Here is an 18982-nt window from a genome sequence, read left to right as displayed (position 1 = left end):
ACCCTGTATTCTCTCCCCAATGTGCATGTCAAAACGGATCACAGCATGATCACTGTTCCCCAATGGCTCAGTAACATTGACATCTCTAACCAGGTCCTGAGTTCCACACAATATTAAATCCAGAGTCACCTGTCCTCTGGTGGGCTCCATGACTAGCTGCTCTAAGGCACAGTTATTTAACATGTCAAGAAATCCGGTCTCCTTTTTGTGACCAGAACACAAATTGACCCAGTCGATGTGAGGATAATTGAAGTCTCCCAGGATTACAACCCTGTCATTCCTTGTCACCTCCCTGCTCTGTTTCCTCATTTCAAGGTCCCCTTTCGGTTTCTGATCTGGAGGACAATAGTACGTCCCCAGTACTACATCGCTCCAGAGGCCTGGTAATTTAACCCACAGAGATTCTATGGTGGATTCGGACCCACCTTCAATCTCTACTTTGCTGGATTCTATCCCTTCCTTAACATAAAGGGCCACCCCACCTCCAACATGCCCCTCCCTGTCCCTCCTGTAGAGTTTATAGCCCGGGATTGAGGTATCCCACTGATTTTCCTCATTCCACCAGGTTTCCATTATGCCCACTATATCAATGTTTTCCCTTGTCACCAGGCATTCCAGTTCTCCCATCTTTGCTTTGAGACTTCGTGCATTTGCATAAGAGGATTTGTACATGGAATGCCCCAGGATGGGCTGCTTATTAGCTCCTTTGTCCCTGCATCCTCTCATTGTGCCAAACCGTCTATCACATCCCATCATGCTACCATTCCCAATTTCTTCTCCTACTCTGCCTTTGTCTTGTTGTTCTCTAACCCCCCCCCCCCTTGTCCCATAGGGATGAGGAGTCCCGAACCGGATGCCCCTCGGCTCCTGTCGGCTTTCCCCCAGGCGGCTTTCCCCCAGGGGTCAGTTTAAAAGCTGCTCTGCCACCTTTTTAATGTTATGCACCAGCAGTCTGGTTCCATTCTGGTTCAAGTGAAGCCCATCCCTCTTGTACAGGCCCTGCTTGTCCCAAAACGTTCCCCAGTGCCTAATGAATCTAAACCCTTCCTCCCTACACCACCATCTCATCCACGCATTGAGACCCCTGATCTCTGCCTGCCTAGCTGGCCCTGCACGTGGAAGAGGTAGCACTTACGAGAACGCTACTTTTGGGGTCCTGGCTTTCAGTTTCCTACTTAATAGCCTAAATTTGGCCTCCAGGACCTCTTGGCTATACTTGCCCACATCATTGGTGCCAACATGCACCACAACCACTATCTCCTCCCCAGCACTATCTACCAGCCTGTCTAGACGAGAAGTGATGTCTGCAGCCTTTGCACCAGGCAGGCAAGTAGCCATACAGTCCTCACATTAATTATTAATTATTAACAGTATTTATATATCGCTTTTCAACAAAAAGTTCACAAAGCAGTTTACAGAGAAAAATCAAACAACTAATGGCTCCCTGTTCCAATAGGGTTCACAATCTAAAAAGAAGCAAAAGAACACCAGCAGACAGCCACTAGAAAAGACACTACTGGGGTGAGGAGGGCCAGTTACTCTCCCCCTGCTAAAAAATCCACCCATCCAAAAAATCACATCCATCGCAAACCCCCCTCTCTATGTTTCTGATAATCGAATCCCCCACTACAAGAAGCCCCCGACCCCCCTCCCGCTGAGAAGTATCCCGAGTGCGTTCGGATACGGGCCCATCCCCTGGAGAAGGGGTCCTCCCTAGGGGATTGTTTGCCTCCTCTCCAGGATGACGTCCTCCAACCCTGAGACTTCCCACCCGGTGCACGCCTGAGGGTGGGACGAAGCCTGATCGTCCCTGGAAGTCTCCCCACGGTCCTTCTCTGCCTGCCTCTGCTTCTCCAGGTCGACCAACAAGGCTTCAAGGGAGCAGACGCGTTTCTCCTGTTGTAGTCTCACTGCTGGGCGGTGAGTGCTGTGCATCCCACCCAATACTGCCAATATTCCCACCCAATATGTGTACCACCAGTTGAGAAGTCCTGCATTAGATCATTGTGGCCATCAAGGAACCTTTGTGTGTAAGTGTGTAAGGAAACCAGGGAGAAGACTATTGCAAAAACTGAGATAGGACATAATCAAAGAATGAATTGAGAGTTGAGCTACACCTGCAAAAAGATAGGGCCAAATTCTATCAGTGATTCCCAGGGATGAAAAATATAAGCTCAAGCAACATACAAAATGTAGGCAGAGAAAGAAAGACAAGAAATGGCCAAGTGTCAACTCACAAGCTGCTCAAAGTCTTATAAGGGAAAAAAAATATTTTCAGCTTGTAAGAGGCAGAGATGCCCCTATACTGCAACTCTCCTTGGTACTTGTAAGGAATACTCTGGCAATGGTGTAGCTAGTGAAGCCAGGAGCAGGGAGGATGGCTCACTGCGGGTGCCACACAAGGTGGCACAAGGTGGCAAGGTGACGTTGGGGGGGTGTTATATTGTGGGTTCAACATAAAATAAATGCCAACCAGATGGAGTCCATAAAATCCATTTATTGCATCAGTAAAAAGGCAAAGGGCGCAATCCTATCCTGCGCAGAAACAGGCAAGCCAAGAGGCTTGGCTTTATCCAGCACAGGATAGGGGCCAGAATTAGCTCAGACAGAGGCAAGGGGAAACTTACTCCGGGTAAGGCGCCCTGACCCCAATAGGTCTCTTCGGACTTGCGCCACCTCATGAGGTGGCACAAGTCCAAGGAAAGCGGAGCAGCTTCAAGCCACTCCAAACTCCCCTGGGACAGGGGTTGGGATCCAGTATAACTGCTGGATCCCAACCCTGCCTCCCGCTCCCTGCCCGCTCACCCCCAGGGCCGCCCACCACCTGCCCTCCTCCTGCCCAGGAACACCCTCTCCCACCTCCTCCCTGCCCACCCCAGAGCCTTGCATTGGCCCAGCTGGGCTGATGCAAGACTCTCTCCCACTGTTGATGTGGAGGCTTCTGCCAGCCTCCGCAGACTGGCATGCCTTTTCGCGCCGACCTTGCTAACTTTTGAGGAGGTGCAAATGTACCTTACGTGCAGCCCAGGATTGCACTGAAAAGATACAAAGGCAACAGCCTCACCTAACTATCCCAATACTTCACCCCCAATTTCCCTATAATCATTCCCACCTGTCCTAGACTCCTGAGTTCTGGGATCATTCTTACGTCCTTCAGCTGTTCTACAGACCCTCCCCTTGGTAGTTAATCCTTTCATACACAACAGGGGCCATGAGCACTACCTTAACTCCAGAGCCCAGGTCAACCAGGCAGGTAGACTTGGGCTTCTGTTTGAACTTTGGCCTCTGTGACCAAGGTTTGCCGAATGGGTAGACCTGGGCTCCCATCTGGACTTTGAGCCCATATCTACCTGCCTGGTAGACCTGGGCTCCCATTCTGACTGCCCCCTGGGGCCACCTCTTCCAGGCAGGTAGACCTAGGCTCCTGTCCAGACTTGGAGCCCAGATCAACCTGATGGGTAGACCTGTGTTACCAAAAAGGGCTGTTATGTTTTTAGGGGAATTATTATATTACCCTTTTGGAAACCTCAGGATCGCAGGCTAGATAACAAGACAGCATAATGCAAAGAAATTCCTTGTTTAGCTTAAAGAGAAGACTGGGAGAAAGATAACTTTCAATCAACGATTATATTTTTATTACAAAAACACATAGGTAAACATAATGCACATGGAGAATTGATAAGTATAGGTTTCTAGTACTTGTGTACCTAGCTTTATGGTGGTTGCATGTGCCGTGTATTTGGTGCATCTGAGAAGGAATCAGAAAAGGATAGGTTGTAGGGAAGGATTTTAGGGGTCCCTGGTCTACATAACCCAGTTGCTAACTAAGATGGGGGAGAATGGGAGAAATAAGTAGGATAGAAGGGAAAAGATTCCAGACGCAAGATATAGTTAACTGTCCTGGGAAGCAGTTGGGGGGAGGAGGGGGGAAGAGTCCTATGGAGGACCTGTGCCTTTGGAGGGCAGCCAGAGAGAGAGCGCACATGGCAGCCTTTCTCTTTTAAGGGTTTTTGCTGACCTGAAATGACCCGGATGTGGCCTCCTGGATGCACATGCTCACTACACACAGTAGGACACGTGGAGCATGAAAGAAAAGGATGACTGGGTATCAGCCATGACTGGCCTCCTGGGGGAGGGGGGGGTAGCTTGCTTTCTGTTGCCCCTGCGGGGAATTTGGAGACATGGTGTCTATTATCAGCAGAATTCAAATGGGTCAAATGGTTAGCTTCCCTGGCTAGGGAAACTTACACAATAGACAACAATAGGAAACAGTTAAGCAACAATTTACAGTGATTGAGACAACAATTTGCCCTTTAGACTTTGCTGCTAAAGTCTTTGTTGCTGTGTGCATGGAGAGCTGGAGTCTGTGCAAACCCGTGACTTCTACCAGGGTCCCTAGAAACTGGGCTTGTTTGCCTGGCCTGATATGCCAATCCACAATAACATAACCAGATATAAAATCACAACTTAAAAGGAAAAAGGGGATTTTCACGTAACACTTGGGCTCCCATTCCAACTGCCTTCTGGAGCCACTTCTTCCATGTGGGTAGACCTTGTATTGGCAACCTTCAGTCTCGAAAGACTATGGTATCGCGCTCTGAAAGGTGGTTCTGGCACAGCGTCTAGTGTGGCTGAAAAGGCCAATCCGGGAGTGACAATCCCTTCCACACCAGGAGCAAGTGCAGTCTGTCCCTGGTCTGTCTCCCTGGCTATGGGCCTTCCTTCTTTGCCTCTTAGCCTCAGACTGTTGGCAAAGTGTCTCTTCAAACTGGGAAAGGCCATGCTGCACAGCCTGCCTCCAAGCGGGCCGCTCAGAGGCCAGGGTTTCCCACTTGTTGAGGTCCATCCCTAAGGCCTTCAGATCCCTCTTGCAGATGTCCTTGTATCGCAGCTGTGGTCTACCTGTAGGTCGCTTTCCTTGCACGAGTTCTCCATAGAGGAGATCCTTTGGGATCCGGCCATCATCCATTCTCACGACATGACCAAGCCAACGCAGACGTCTCTGTTTCAGCAGTGAATACATGCTAGGGATTCCAGCACGTTCCAGGACTGTGTTGTTTGGAACTTTGTCCTGCCAGGTGATGCCGAGGATGCGTCGGAGGCAGCGCATGTGGAAAGCGCTCAGTTTCCTCTCCTGTTGTGAGCGAAGAGTCCATGACTCGCTGCAGTACAGAAGTGTACTCAGGACGCAAGCTCTGTAGACCTGGATCTTGGTATGTTCCGTCAGCTTCTTGTTGGACCAGACTCTCTTTGTGAGTCTGGAAAACGTGGTAGCTGCTTTACCGATGCGCTTGTTTAGCTCGGTATCGAGAGAATGAGTGTCGGAGATCGTTGAGCCAAGGTACACAAAGTCATGGACAACCTCCAGTTCATGCTCAGAGATTGTAATGCAGGGAGGTGAGTCCACATCCTGAACCATGACCTGTGTTTTCTTCAGGCTGATTGTCAGTCCAAAATCTTGGCAGGCCTTGCTAAAACGATCCATGAGCTGCTGGAGATCTTTGGCAGAGTGGGTAGTGACAGCTGCATCATCGGCAAAGAGGAAGTCACGCAGACATTTCAGCTGGACTTTGGATTTTGCTCTCAGTCTGGAGAGGTTGAAGAGCTTTCCGCCTGATCTGGTCCGGAGATAGATGCCTTCTGTTGCAGTTCCAAAGGCCTGCTTCAGCAGGACAGCGAAGAAAATCCCAAACAAGGTTGGTGCAAGAACACAACCCTGCTTCACTCCGCTTCGGATGTCAAAAGGGTCTGATGTGGAGCCATCGAAGACAACAGTGCCCTTCATGTCCTTGTGGAAAGATCTGATGATGCTGAGGAGCCTGGGTGGACATCCAATCTTGGGGAGAATCTTGAAGAGGCCGTCTCTGCTGACCAGGTCGAAAGCCTTTGTGAGATCTATGAAGGCTATAAAGAGTGGCTGTCGTTGTTCCCTGCATTTCTCCTGCAGTTGTCTAAGGGAGAATACCATATCAGTGGTGGACCTGTTGGCTCGGAATCCACACTGCGATTCTGGATAGACGCTCTCTGCAAGTACCTGGAGCCTCTTTAGTACAACTCGGGCAAACAGCTTTCCTACAACGCTAAGGAGAGAGATGCCGCGGTAGTTGTTGCAGTCACCCCTGTCACCTTTGTTCTTGTACAGCGTGATGATGTTTGCATCCCTCATGTCTTGAGGTACTCCACCTTCTCTCCAGCAGAGACAGAGGATTTCATGCAGCTCAGTGACGATGATTTCTTTGCAGCATTTTAGGACTTCGGCAGGGATGCTGTCTTTTCCAGGTGCCTTGCCAAAGGCAAGGGAGTCCAGGGCCACGTGAAGTTCTTCTAGGGTTGGTTCACTGTCAAGCTCTTCCAGCACAGGCAGGCACTCAATGTTGTTCAGTGCTTCTTCGGTGACTACATTTTCTCTGGAATATAGCTCAGAGTAGTGCTGCACCCAGCGTTCCATCTGCTGCGCCCGATCCTGGATGACCTCGCCTGTGGCAGACTTCAGAGGGGCAATTTTCTTCTGTGTTGGACCTAGGGCCTGCTTGATACCATCATACATCCCCTTGATGTTGCCCATGTCAGCTGCTATCTGTATCTCGGAACAGAGCTGGAGCCAGTAGTCGTTAGCACATCTCCTGGCAGTCTGTTGGACTTTGCTGCGAGCAGTTCGGAGGACCTGCAGGTTGCGCTCACTGGGACAGGCCTTGTATGCTGCTTGAGCTCTCCTCTTTTCCTCAATGACTGGTGTCAACTCCTCAGAGTGGGCTTCAAACCAGTCTGCCGCCTTGTTGGTCTTCTTGCCGAATATGGACAAGGCGGTGTTGTAAACGGTATTCTTGAAATGTTCCCATCTGTTGGATGCGTTTGCGTCGGCTGGGCCTGGAAGAGATTCCTCAAGCGCTTGTGCAAATTCCTCCACTTTTCTCTGATCCCGGGTCTTGCTGGTATCAATGCGAGGTCTTCCTTCCTTTTTCGTGTGATACAGTCGCTTTGTTTGCAGTTTCACTCTGCTGCACACCAGGGAGTGGTCAGTGTCACAGGCAGCACCATGATAACTGCGTGTGATCTTGATGCTGGGAAGGCTGGAGCGTCTGGTGAGGATCAGGTCGAGCTGGTGCCAGTGCTTTGATCTTGGATGTCTCCAAGAGACTCTATGTTGGGGCTTTGTGTTGAAGAACGTGTTGCTGACACAGAGACCGTGATGACAGCAAAACTCTAGCAGGCGTTGGCCATTTTCGTTCATCCTCCCAGTGCCAAACTGACCTAAGCAAGTGGGCCATGAACTGTTATCAGCACCAACTCTAGCATTGAAATCGCCGAGGATGAACAATGGCTCTTTTACAGGGATTTTCTTGACAGTGGTGGCCAGGTCATCATAGAATTTGTCTTTGGCTTCTGCTGGAGACGACAGAGTCGGTGCATAAGCACTGATGAGAGTGATAGGTCCTGCTGATGACTGGAGCTGCAGGGACAAAATTCTTTCACTTCCCACAGTAGGTGGGATGATGGATTTCAGCAGGGTATTTCTGACCGCAAAGCCAACGCCATGTTCCCTGGTTTCGTTTGGTGGTTTTCCCTGCCAGAAAAATGAGAAATTTCTCTCCTTGACAGATCCGGAATCTGGCAGCCTAGTCTCTTGAAGGGCGACGATGTCCATCTGCAGTCTGCTCAGCTCCATGTCGATGACAGCTGTTTTGCGTGCGTCGTCTATTTCTTGCAGGTCATCAGAGAAGCCAGGTGTCATTGTCCTAACGTTCCAGGTGCCCAGCTTTAGGGCAGTAGTTTTCTGTTTTCTGTTGCATGGTGCAGAGTTGTCGATCCGCTTGTCGGTTTTCACCCTAAACCCCACGCACCCCATGAGGTTAACGGACCGTGGCGAGGCAACACCTTACTGGCTGGGGACTGCCCAGCTTAAGGCGGGCGGTAGCTGCCCAATGAGATGCAATGATCTCTCCCACCGTCGGAAGCAGCCCCTGGCGTCATGCTCTACGCCAATCGAGCAAAGACTTATAACCGGTAAACTGCTGCTTCCCGTGTTGTGCCGACGCCGTATGGCGAAGTTGGAGTGTCCTCTCCAGTGCGCAAAGCCTGGGTAAAGAAGGTATGGAGGATAGGCTGTTACCCATGCAGCAAATCCCCCCTCTCCACGTCGCTGGAATGGTCCAATGGAAAGGCAGAAGCCAATACGGTTGGTTCCAGCGGCGTCGCAGGAGTTGCCAGAACGTGACTGTGTTCAGCCATGAACTGCCTAAGGGACTCCGGCTCCTGATTTTGCCTCGAGGTTGACTCCTGAAGCCTTTTCCAGAACTGGATGTAGCCACAAGGCAGTGGAGGTTTGAGGTCAGAGTTTCCTTCTCTTAGATGAGCTGCCTTCCTAGGCTGACGAGTCCCATCTACCCGGTGGCTGTTTAGTCGCCTCTTACGACAAGTACAGCCAAACTCAGGGCCTATTCTTAGCCCCCAGCCCCCAGGGTAACGACAAGTACAGCCAAACTGAGGGCCTATTCTTAGCCCCCAGCCCCCAGGGTATCACATGTAACATACACATGTAACATACAAGTTATAGAACACAACTGGGAGTGTGCAATTCAACTCACAGCAGAGAGACAAGCAACAAGGAATGAGCATGAGCAAGTGCAGCAACACACAGTTGCAACCTTTTCACTCAGAAGTAGACACATTGCTTTCCATGGGTGTTATTCTTAAGTAATGGTGCACTGAATTATAGCAGACCCCGCCACCACATGGGACAAAAGCTAAAGAAGAAGAAGAAAGAAGAATGGTGCACCGAATTGTAGCCTGGGACTCTGTTTCAAATGGAAATGAGGATTTCATCCTGGTGTTTTAAAAACCAGGCCTTTGCCAAACATTTGCAAAATGGAACAAGGTTGAGAAGAGTTTGCTAAAGAGGCTTGCTTGATTGAAATGGAAGCCTTGAGCCATGGCTTCCTTTTTTTCCTCAGGAGAAGGATAAAAGATTGGCTGCAGCTTTCCTGAAGGGGTTGCAACTCCAATCAGTGGGTAGACCTGGGCTCCTGTTAAGACTGGGAGCCCAGATCTACCTGCTAGATTTGATTTCTAGTGCCTGATTCCACTCCTCATCCTGGTAGGCACCTTACACACCGGCAAATTAATTTTGGCATAGGGGGGTGCAAAAATTTGTGGTTCCCGGGGTGTCAAATGATCCAGCTACGCCACTGTATTCTGGCCATATCTGAGCGCATAACTCCATAACTACAAAGCTCTTGCTACTAGATGGTGCTATGGTTATTATACAACCTTGCCATTTCTGTGATTGGGTGGCAAAATGCACTTCTGGATCCCTTTGCCACTCTCTGGAGAATACAGTATCCCTTGAGGGGGAAAAAAAGGATTTGGTTATCTTTGCCCTAAGCATTGAAACAATAAAGAGAAGGCAATGCATTTTCATACCCTGCTTCGCATTGTTAAGATGCTCACGTTTACATTCAAGCACCCTTCTTTGGTGCCTCTCAAAACGGCCATCTGTACAGAATGCTCTACACAAATCCCCTCCCCCAACTGTAGGCAGGCTCCACCCCCCCTGTCTGCAGTTTGCTGATGTATAAAACCTATAGAAAGCATGGGAAAAAGCAAAGGAAGTGATGAAGCAAGTGCCAGAAGAAAGAAGCACAGATTGTTTGTTATTTACCATCACAATAAGATTCACAGATTCATGGGGAACTGCTGCTGTCCCCAACTGCTGCTGTGAGGGAGACAGAGGGGAGGCGATGACACCTGTCTGGACAATGCAGCTGCTGTCCTTCGCTGGAATGATGTTCTTCCTGCCAGGTGAGATGTTTATTTATATGCCTACAACTTCAATCAAAAGTTAGTTTGCATTTGAATCGGAGTCACCCTAGATACTGTTTCCCCCCAGTATTCACTATGAGACAACACGCTCTGGCCACCAGCCCCCATATAATATAATAAATGCCAGACACTTGATGAATGTTGATATTTGACAGTAACATTTGAAGATTTTTGGGGGGGGGGGGGGATTGGAAATTTTTTTAAAAAAATCTGACTCTTACTAATATGATAACAGCAGAACTTAAACACTTTCCTGTAGGCCTCCAGTGGGTTTCCTCAAACCTAAACTACCTATTTTGCTGGCTTAAGTCTGAGGAGACATGGGGCCATTTTGGGGCAAGCAATGGAGGATAGGATCTCAGCATGCATGGCTGCTGCCAAGATCCTTCCTCTCCTGCCCCCTCGCCACCCCAAACTGCCCACAATCCTCCCTGTTCTGCCCCCTTCCCGGCTGAGCCACCTGCTCTGGCAGGTCTTCTGCTCACTCCTGACACAAACATGGGTCTCTGGCTGTTTGTGCTGGCAGCCCTGGTGCACACATCAGCAGCCTGGCTTTCATGCATGTGTCTCAGGCTTCACAACAGTGGATTGTGAGATCCACTACCATAAGACCCCCATAAAATTAGAAAATTAGGTGTCAGGGAGAACAGCTATAGCCTAGCCATTGTCATTTTATTTTTCAGGATGTTTCTGTCAGCGGAGAGAACTGACTGCCCCTGAGACTGTGCCTGCAACTCTTGGTGCATCAGTGTCTGTGCCATGTGTCTACTTTAAGGAATATACAGGAAACAGGAAATATTGGTGCAAAGGACCTGGAAGTAGCTGCCATAAAATTGTTGAGACTCCAGGAACAGACATGCTAGTGAGGAAAGACAGAGTCTCCATTGAAGACAACCATTCATTGCTTCAGTTCACCGTGACAATAGATAATGTGAACAAGCATGACTTTGGTGTGTACAGCTGTAGAGTGACTGTGCCAGGAAACAAAGATCTGATTGCTCCTGTTAACATTACAGGTAGGTGAGCAGGTCCCAGTTTGAATTTCCCTTCAGCAAATGGAGTGCCATCTTTGGTGCAACTGCATGGGGGGGGGGGGCTTCTATTCAGTCCTTACCATCTCCATGTACTGCTGGGGACACTGTGAAAAATAGGGATGCTGAGATTAGATATGATTGCTGAAGAGAAAAAAAGAGGTTTACCCTATTGAACAAGTAACTGTAAAATGATGACCCTGACAACTGAATGCTAGGGAGAGAACATTCTGTTTTAGGATGTTAGACTTTATGTGGAGTGAATCGCCTTGCTGCATATGAGCAAGTACAGATATTGCTCCTGCCCTCAACTTCACATCTTTCCAACAAATATATACCTCACGCTTGGAGTCACCAGCAGGTACTCTGCCACTAGCCAAAGAGAATCCTTAAAGAAAAAGAACAAAACAGAGGCTTGACAGGGTAAGGTGAATTTTTTTTCTGTTTTAGGCTGCAATCCTATCCACATGTTCCTGGGAGTAAGCCCCACTGACTATAATGGGACTTACTTCTGAGTAGACAGGCATAGGATTGGGCTCTCAGACTTGTAAAGCCACGTGGGTCCTGAGAGTGATATGCTTGAAATATAAGAACTTAAATTGAACTGGGTACTGGGTAGGGGTGAAAATCTTACTCATACTTTTGGGGGGGGGGTGTTATTGAAGAAAATTCACTTGGTGGAACAGGGCTGGCTTTCCCTTATTTATTTATTTTACTTTAATTTATTTATAATTAATTTTAATTCGCTTTATGATGGGTCCTGGACAGATTGTCATTCTAAAAAGTGGGTTCCAGTGCTAAAAGTTCGAGAACTGCTCCAATAGGGTGTTACTAAGTTGACACCCGGGGGGGGGGGGAGGTGACACCACTAGTGACCAAAATCACTAAAATCACAGTTTGCAAAAATAATACCATCATGTTATATATCAATCAATGTATAATTTCATGCAGCATGCGATGAAACAAACTGCATTGACATATCTTTATTCTATCAAAAGGTACAGCCAAAAAACCAGTGGGGGTGGGGCGAAGGTAGATCACCCCGCCCACTGCAGGGGGGTGACGCGCTGGCCTCCCGCACCGGGTGACGCGAACCCTAGTGACGCCACTGCCCTCTGCAAATGTTCTCTCCTGTGTTATTGGCATTACATTTTCCACATGTGGTTGGGAGGTTGAGAATGCCCTGGTGCGTCCTCCCCAACCCCCAAACACTCCAGCTCCATGGAGTGCCATACGTTGCCTATGATCCGGACTTTTACTCTGACCCCGAAGAAAAGCAGCCCTGCTGTGGGTGGATGCCGCTGTCAGGCCCACTGTGTCTGGAACCTGAGATTTTGAAACAAGGACCACTCGTGACACATCACAGAAACATGATGAGCTGGCATGAGAGACAACCCTCTCCTATAAGACACAAGCGAGAGCTATTTGTCAGCTGAAATTGGAGTAAAAAGAAAGTCATCATCAAAATGAGTCGCAACTGGAAACTTCTTTGTTGATTCTGTTTCATATATTGGGTGTTCCATAGTGAAAGCCTCCAGGCCTGCTTTGGAAACAAAAGTGCTATTAAAATGTTCCTTTTTGCCCTTTCTCCTGGGCATGCCACACACATTCCCTTTGCAGCATCTCCTTTTATGCACACCTAACATTTCTGGAAGTTGCAGTACTCGCATTCAGAAAGCAATAATATCTTCAATTAGAACATATTCTAAGCCTTCCCTGTTGGGTTAATGATTATTATTAATGATTATTATTAACAGTATTTATATACCGGTTTTCAACAAAAAGTTCACAAAGCGGTTTACAGAGAAAATCAAATATCTAATGGCACCCTGTCCCAAAAGGGCTCACACTCTAAAAGGATGCAAAAGAACACCAGCAGGCAGCCACTAGAAAAGACACAGGAGGGTTGAGGGGGACCAATTACTCTCCCTCTGCTAAATTAAAGAGAAGCACCCACTTGAAAAAGTGCCTCTTACCAATTAGCAGGGGTAATTAAGCCAGTTCTTGAATTGATTTCTCCTTCTGGTACTAACTGTTCATGAACCACAGGATTTCACCATGTCAAGTCTGGATGCTTGATGACATGACAAACAAACCCAATTGTTTGGATTTAAGGTAGGAACAGCAGACAATTTTCTAGGTCAGTGGTTCTCAGATGTTTAGCACTGGGACCCACTTTTTTAGAACGAGAAACTGTCAGAACTCACCAGAAGTGATCTCATGACCAGAAGTGACATCATCAAGCAGGAAAATTTTTTAACAATCTTAGGCTGTAATCCTACCCACACTTACCCACAAGTAAGTCCCATTTATTATCATTGTTAAGAGCATATACATAGTAGCCTGTTAAAATTACAGAGCTGTAACATTTCCCCAGATGCAGTCACATACCATGGTAGCATCAAGTCTAATATATTAAAAATGAAATATTGAAATGAATGGGGACCCACATGAAATTGACTTGTGACCCATCTAGTGGCTCCCGACCCACAGTTTGAGAAACACTGCTCTAGGTCCTTGAGTCTAGGAGAATGGAGTGGATTGCTCTGGAAGGGCTGAATGCAGATAGAAAACCTAGTCAATTGATTACCATCAAAATGAAGGTATGGGGGAAAATACCTCTATACTAATCAACGTTTTGTCTCTCACAGTGCAATCCTATGAATGCCTACTCAGAAATAAGTCTGGGTAAGCATGTATAGGTTAGCAGTCTCACAGCCCAATCCTACCCCCAGCGGTGCTGCTGAGTGCAGCCCCAAAATGGCTACTGCTGCATCCAGCAGCATCACTGAGGCCACCAGAAATCTCCTTGGGGGGAAAGGCCCAAGCCCCACGATGGGGCTTCTCAAGTCTGTGCCAGCTATCGTGCTGACACAGACTTGAGAGTCTCCATGTCGGGCTTTTCAGCCCGATATGAATTACAGTGGACTGGTCCAGTCCTACCCCCTTGCATCTCTGTTTCTTTCCCCGCCCCACCTTCTCCCCACCCCAGAATGCCTTCCGCTTCCCCAACAAACCTTACTACTGCCTGGAACTCTTCCCTTGCTCCAAGTGGCGTCCATTCGGTGCTGGGTCAGAGCCAGCAAACAGTGCCATAAACATACTTCACAACACGTTTACGACACCCAGCACCGGTGCTGAGGGCCTTTAGGATTGAGTGCTCAGAACCTTACTTGAGCGTCCCTATTTCACACCTTTGTTTCTAATCTTTGTTCTTTCTACACCAGAAAGAAAACCAGATGATCCAGGCCATATTGCCTCCACGTTGGATTTCATTTGTGCCAGGTTTGTGAGTTTCCTTCTTGGCACAATTCACAGCATGTTCTGATCTGAGTTAGAGATCTCTCCTTTCTGACTGGTCTGAATACAAATACAGTACAAATAGGTATTTCCCAGAGGAACAGACAAAATTCTGCAATCTACCCCTGTTCTTGTGTTAAGATTTGTCATGCTAACTCGCGTAAGATGTGCAGGGCACACGCATCTTGTTGTTGCAAGGTGGCAAATCTTGAAATTGTTATTTTGCTGGAAAACAGAAAAGTGACCCTGAATAAAGAAGAAATAAATCCAGCCCCTCTATCCAACACCTCTATAGAGTCTTTTGTTTATCAAGCCTTAAGTGCAGTCATTTAGCATATACAAAACACATTTAAGATGTGTTTTTTTGCAAATGTGTTTTATTTTGTTTTTAAATTATGTTTTTAATCTATGTTTTAACCATTGTTGTAAGCCTCCTTGGGTCCCTGTGGGGAGAAAGGCGGGATATAAATAAAGTTAGCAATGATAAATAATAATAATACAGAAGCTCCACAGTCTCTGTTGCTGTAGCTGTCAGTGCTGGAGTGTACAGTGTACTGGAGACACTGTCAGTGCTGTTAGTTTTACACCGGGGAAAGCCATCAGTTTTACTCTGAACATTGTCAGTGCTCCTGAATGGCTTCCATACTCACCAGCATCAACTGCTATCTGGAACTTGGGGTTGAAAATGATGTTCATAAGTTGAATGTGCATAAGTTGGGGAGCTTCTAAGAAAGATTCAGGATGAATTTCCACATACCATGTAGCCAATCAGCAGGTCCTATTACCCTAATAGACCAGAAGCACAATTCTATGCATGTTTACACAGAAGTAAGTCTCACTGAGTTCAATGGACCTCACTCCCATATAAATGCATATAAGATTTCAGCTTTATTCATTCATTTCTTCATGTATTTCATTGAAATCACTCATACCCAGCATTTCAATGTTGCCATTTCCAATGCAGCTTACATAACGTAGTATCATTAATCACTATTTAAAATATACAATAAGAAACTTTTATCCTATATGATACCTTAAAGGTACAGTAGCACACATGAACATTCATGCCAATTGGATGAGAAAACCAAAAGTTACAAGCATCAGGAAAGCAGTTTGTTTTCTGTGATAGAAATTTATGAAAATCTCAGATTCATGTGCCTTTTCAATTGCACGTAAAATGGGCTCCTTGTATCCATTCCCTCTGGAATGTGGCAGGTACTTTGCAGTAGGCATATATAACAACCAAAAATGACAATAGGTGGCTTTAATGAATAAATGGGATCCTTTATATCCTACTGGAATCTATCAAAACAATAGACTTGAAAGGAATTTGTTCTCAAGATGCAGATGTTGATGATGAATACTTACTTGCTTTTCAGCAAGAGTAGTTCACAAAGTGGTTTACATAGTAAAATGAATCAATAAATGGCTCCCTATTCCCAAAGGGATCATAATCTTAAAAAAAAAATACACAAGAGACGCCAGCAACAGCCACTGAAAAAGATATTATTATTTATTATTTGGTGATAGTAACATGATAATATTATCATATTATTATGTATAATGTTTATTATTAAATAATGTCTGTTTATTAATAATATGTTTTACAATGTTGTGCAAGTTGGTTGGAAAATTCCAAAGATATAGGCATTAGAGGATGGGGTAGGTCTTAATAGAAAGCTGAACATTTTCAGTGAAATGAATCAAATAGAAAACAAAATGAATGCCAATGAAAAATACTTAAATAAAAATGAAATTTTTTTCTTACACATATTTTTTTCATTGTGAATGTTAAACCGAATGGCAGAGCCCTTTACTTGGAGAATGGTGGTAAATAGCTTTGTTTTCTTGTACCAATGCAGGTAATACTCTATTTCTTCTATGCAGTTCCCTGATTTGTGTGTCTGGCCTGATTTTAATTGGCATGAAAATTCCCATCTTCCTGTGTTTGGTCTTTGCAATAATCTGGATGCACAGAAGAGGAAGATAGCACTCTGAGGAGAGGACGCCGCCACCTTGTGGAAAAGCACAACATATTCTGTTTTATTCATTGCAGCCCTGCTCTAATGACCTAATTTCATATGTGACAGAGATACAGCTACATGAGGAGGAGACACCCTATCTCACAGAAAGACATCAGAACATCCAATAACTTCCACCTAGCTGAAGTATGTGAATGTGTCTTTGCTACCTGAACACAAAACACCACCAATGAGACAATGTGACCACCCCACATGATTACCACTGTGTTTGTGGTGCCTCGGTTTCTATACCCAAAAGCTGCAGAATCCAAAGAGCCCACCCAGTGGCGTAGTTAAGTCATTTGACACCCGGGGCCCATAAATTTTTGTCACCCCCATATGACTTAATCAATCAATCAATCAATCAATCAATCAATCAATCAATCAATCAATCAATCAATCAATCAAACCACTTTTATACCAACTTTCCTCTAAGGAACTCAGGGTGGTGTGCATGGTTCCTTCCCTTCTTTTGTCCTCACAACAACCCTGTGAAGTAGGTGAGACTGAGAGATAGTAATAGTCATGACATGAAATGAATAATAATGGCCAGAAAATAAATGCAGTGAATATTTCCCCTCAAGCAATGGAGGAAATTCTGCATCAAATGGTAAATAACATGATGGTATAATTCCTAAAAGTCACAATTTCCACAATTTTTATCACTAGGGTGTCACTCCTGCCCCCCTGCCCAAGGATGTCTCATTGGTTCATTTTGAGTTAAGACAGTGGTTCTGAAACTTTCAGCACCAGAACCCACTTTTTAAAATGACAATCTGTCCAGGACCCACCAGAAATGATGTCATGGCTGGAAGTGACATCATCAAGCAAATTAAAATAAATTATTAAATTAAAGAAAAACAATTAAATGATGGGAAGCCAGCCCTATTCCACCAAGTGAATTGTCTCTGTAGCCTTCCTGCAAGGCCCCCCACCACAAATAAATGAATGAGATTTTCAGCCCTTCCCAGTGCCCACCTTACCAGCTCAAGCCTCTGTTTTATTCTTTTCCAGGGGGGGCTTCCTTCTGGAGCATTTGTTGAGCTTCACTTTCATGAGATCGGGACCTTGTTGCTAGCCTTGCATTCCCCTGTGCCCAACTTGACCAGGACCCAATCTACGTTTACTTACTCACAATTAAACGCGGCTGTGTGGCTTAGTTTCGCTTTCTATAGGGCTTAATACATTCATCAGCTTGGAGGGAGGAACCTCCTTCTTGGGTGTTTTGGGGGGGGCTGCGTTCATTGGATCAGGACTATTCTGGTGTGATTGGATTCCTCTTTGCCCACCCTTTGCAACTGACTAAGGCAAGTTTGCCTACTCACGAGAGAAAACGCAATATGGTTCAGTTTCACTTTCCATAGGGCTCCATGCATTTTTTTATTTTCTGGTTTTTCGGTCTTAACTTTCAATAGAATAGGGATATTTCACTCCAGTTTTTTTCATTGAATTCCGCTGTAAATTCTGCATCCAACGGCATATAGCACGATGGGGTTATTTCTAACTACCGCAACGTTAGCAATTTTGATCTCTTGTGCTTTCACCCCCAAGGCTAGTACCTGGGGCGAACTGCCCTCCCACCCCTCGCTAGCTACGCCACTGAGCCCATCAACTCTTGAAGTTACAGTGTGAAACTGTGATGTATCAATATAAATGTGTTTCACTAAAGAATTTTCTCACATTCTCCTGATCTAGACACTTAGGAAGAGGGGTTCCAAGATGGCCACCTGGTAGAATCCCTGCTATTGTGCTCCTGTTATATCCCCTAATATTTCTCTTCAGTTGGATCCATTGACTCTTTTTCCTCCTCTGGATGCTTCCTGAGTCCTGGTAGAGCAAAGCAACACTACCAGCTGTTTCCAGTCTGCATCCTTGTCTTTGGATTACAGTGGATTCTAAAAAGCTGCTCCAATGGGGAAGAGGAGAAGGCATAAACACTTCCCTGGACAGGGCAACTCTCCCATCAAGTTAGCCAAGCAGCTACGTCTGGAGGACCTCCCAGCATGGTCAGACACAGTAGGTGAGCTCATGCGTCTTGCTTCTCCCAATAGATATGAAGCTCTTCATGTTTCCGAATCAGAAACGGAGAGAAACTACCATTCTCCCTCCAGTCATATGGGCACGGCTTCAGCCTGCCCTCCTTCACCCACCCCTTAGTTTCCCTCTCCACAGGACAAGCAGTCATTATCTCAGGAGAATGGTTTCAGCAACTGTTTCTTGTCCTTGTTGGGTGATTATAACATTATTGGAAACACTGTTCTTTTTGCATGTAAACAGCTTAACACTATTCTTGCCCAGCTGGACTCACTTCACAAGGTCGTTCAACCACCCCTATCTTCCCTCTTGGCTCAAGCTCCGGGCTTGATCTCTAACGAACCGGGGGAAGCTGAACTGCTGGGGCTGCGTGAGAATTTGGATTGTGGTAAGGCTGCCTATTGCTTGTTGAAAAATCAAGTACTGCTGGAATTCCAGGACTCCCCCATCCATAGGGGGCGCTGGGCCAACAAGTTGAGGGCGAGGGACTCTCTATGCAGATTATTGTACCTTGATCCATCCCAGGCTGACTGTGTTGATCTGCAGGAAATCATAAAACTCCCTTGGACTCCCCAGACTCCAGGTTGGACCCGGCTTCTTTTGAAGTTTGGTACCTCTCGGATCCCAGGCCAGCTGCATGGGAAGAGCTGGTTTCTTCGCTCCTTTGGCATCTTCTTGCGGAGGGTCTTTGCTGACATGATTATTAAACCTTTGCTCCCAAGGCATAGAATGCATCCTCCCCCTCCTCTCTTTTCATCAGCCTTGAAGACTGCGCAG

At 46.5% G+C, this 18982-nt stretch overlaps 1 protein-coding gene across 1 annotated transcript; it reads left to right on the top strand.

Annotated features, from left to right (window-relative positions):
* The first annotated feature begins 10675 nt into the window (after positions 1-10675).
* Positions 10676-16140, top strand: LOC136638843 (CMRF35-like molecule 7). Its single transcript, XM_066612872.1, has 3 exons — positions 10676-10835; positions 14078-14135; positions 16038-16140. The coding sequence occupies exons 1-3, from the start codon at positions 10676-10678 to the stop codon at positions 16138-16140; spliced, it is 321 nt and encodes a 106-aa protein (XP_066468969.1).
* Positions 16141-18982: the final 2842 nt, after the last annotated feature.

This window comes from Tiliqua scincoides, chromosome 2 (assembly GCF_035046505.1).
Source record: "Tiliqua scincoides isolate rTilSci1 chromosome 2, rTilSci1.hap2, whole genome shotgun sequence".
Classification (NCBI taxonomy): Eukaryota; Metazoa; Chordata; class Lepidosauria; order Squamata; family Scincidae; genus Tiliqua; species Tiliqua scincoides.
This window is presented reverse-complemented; position numbering and strand designations above follow the sequence as displayed.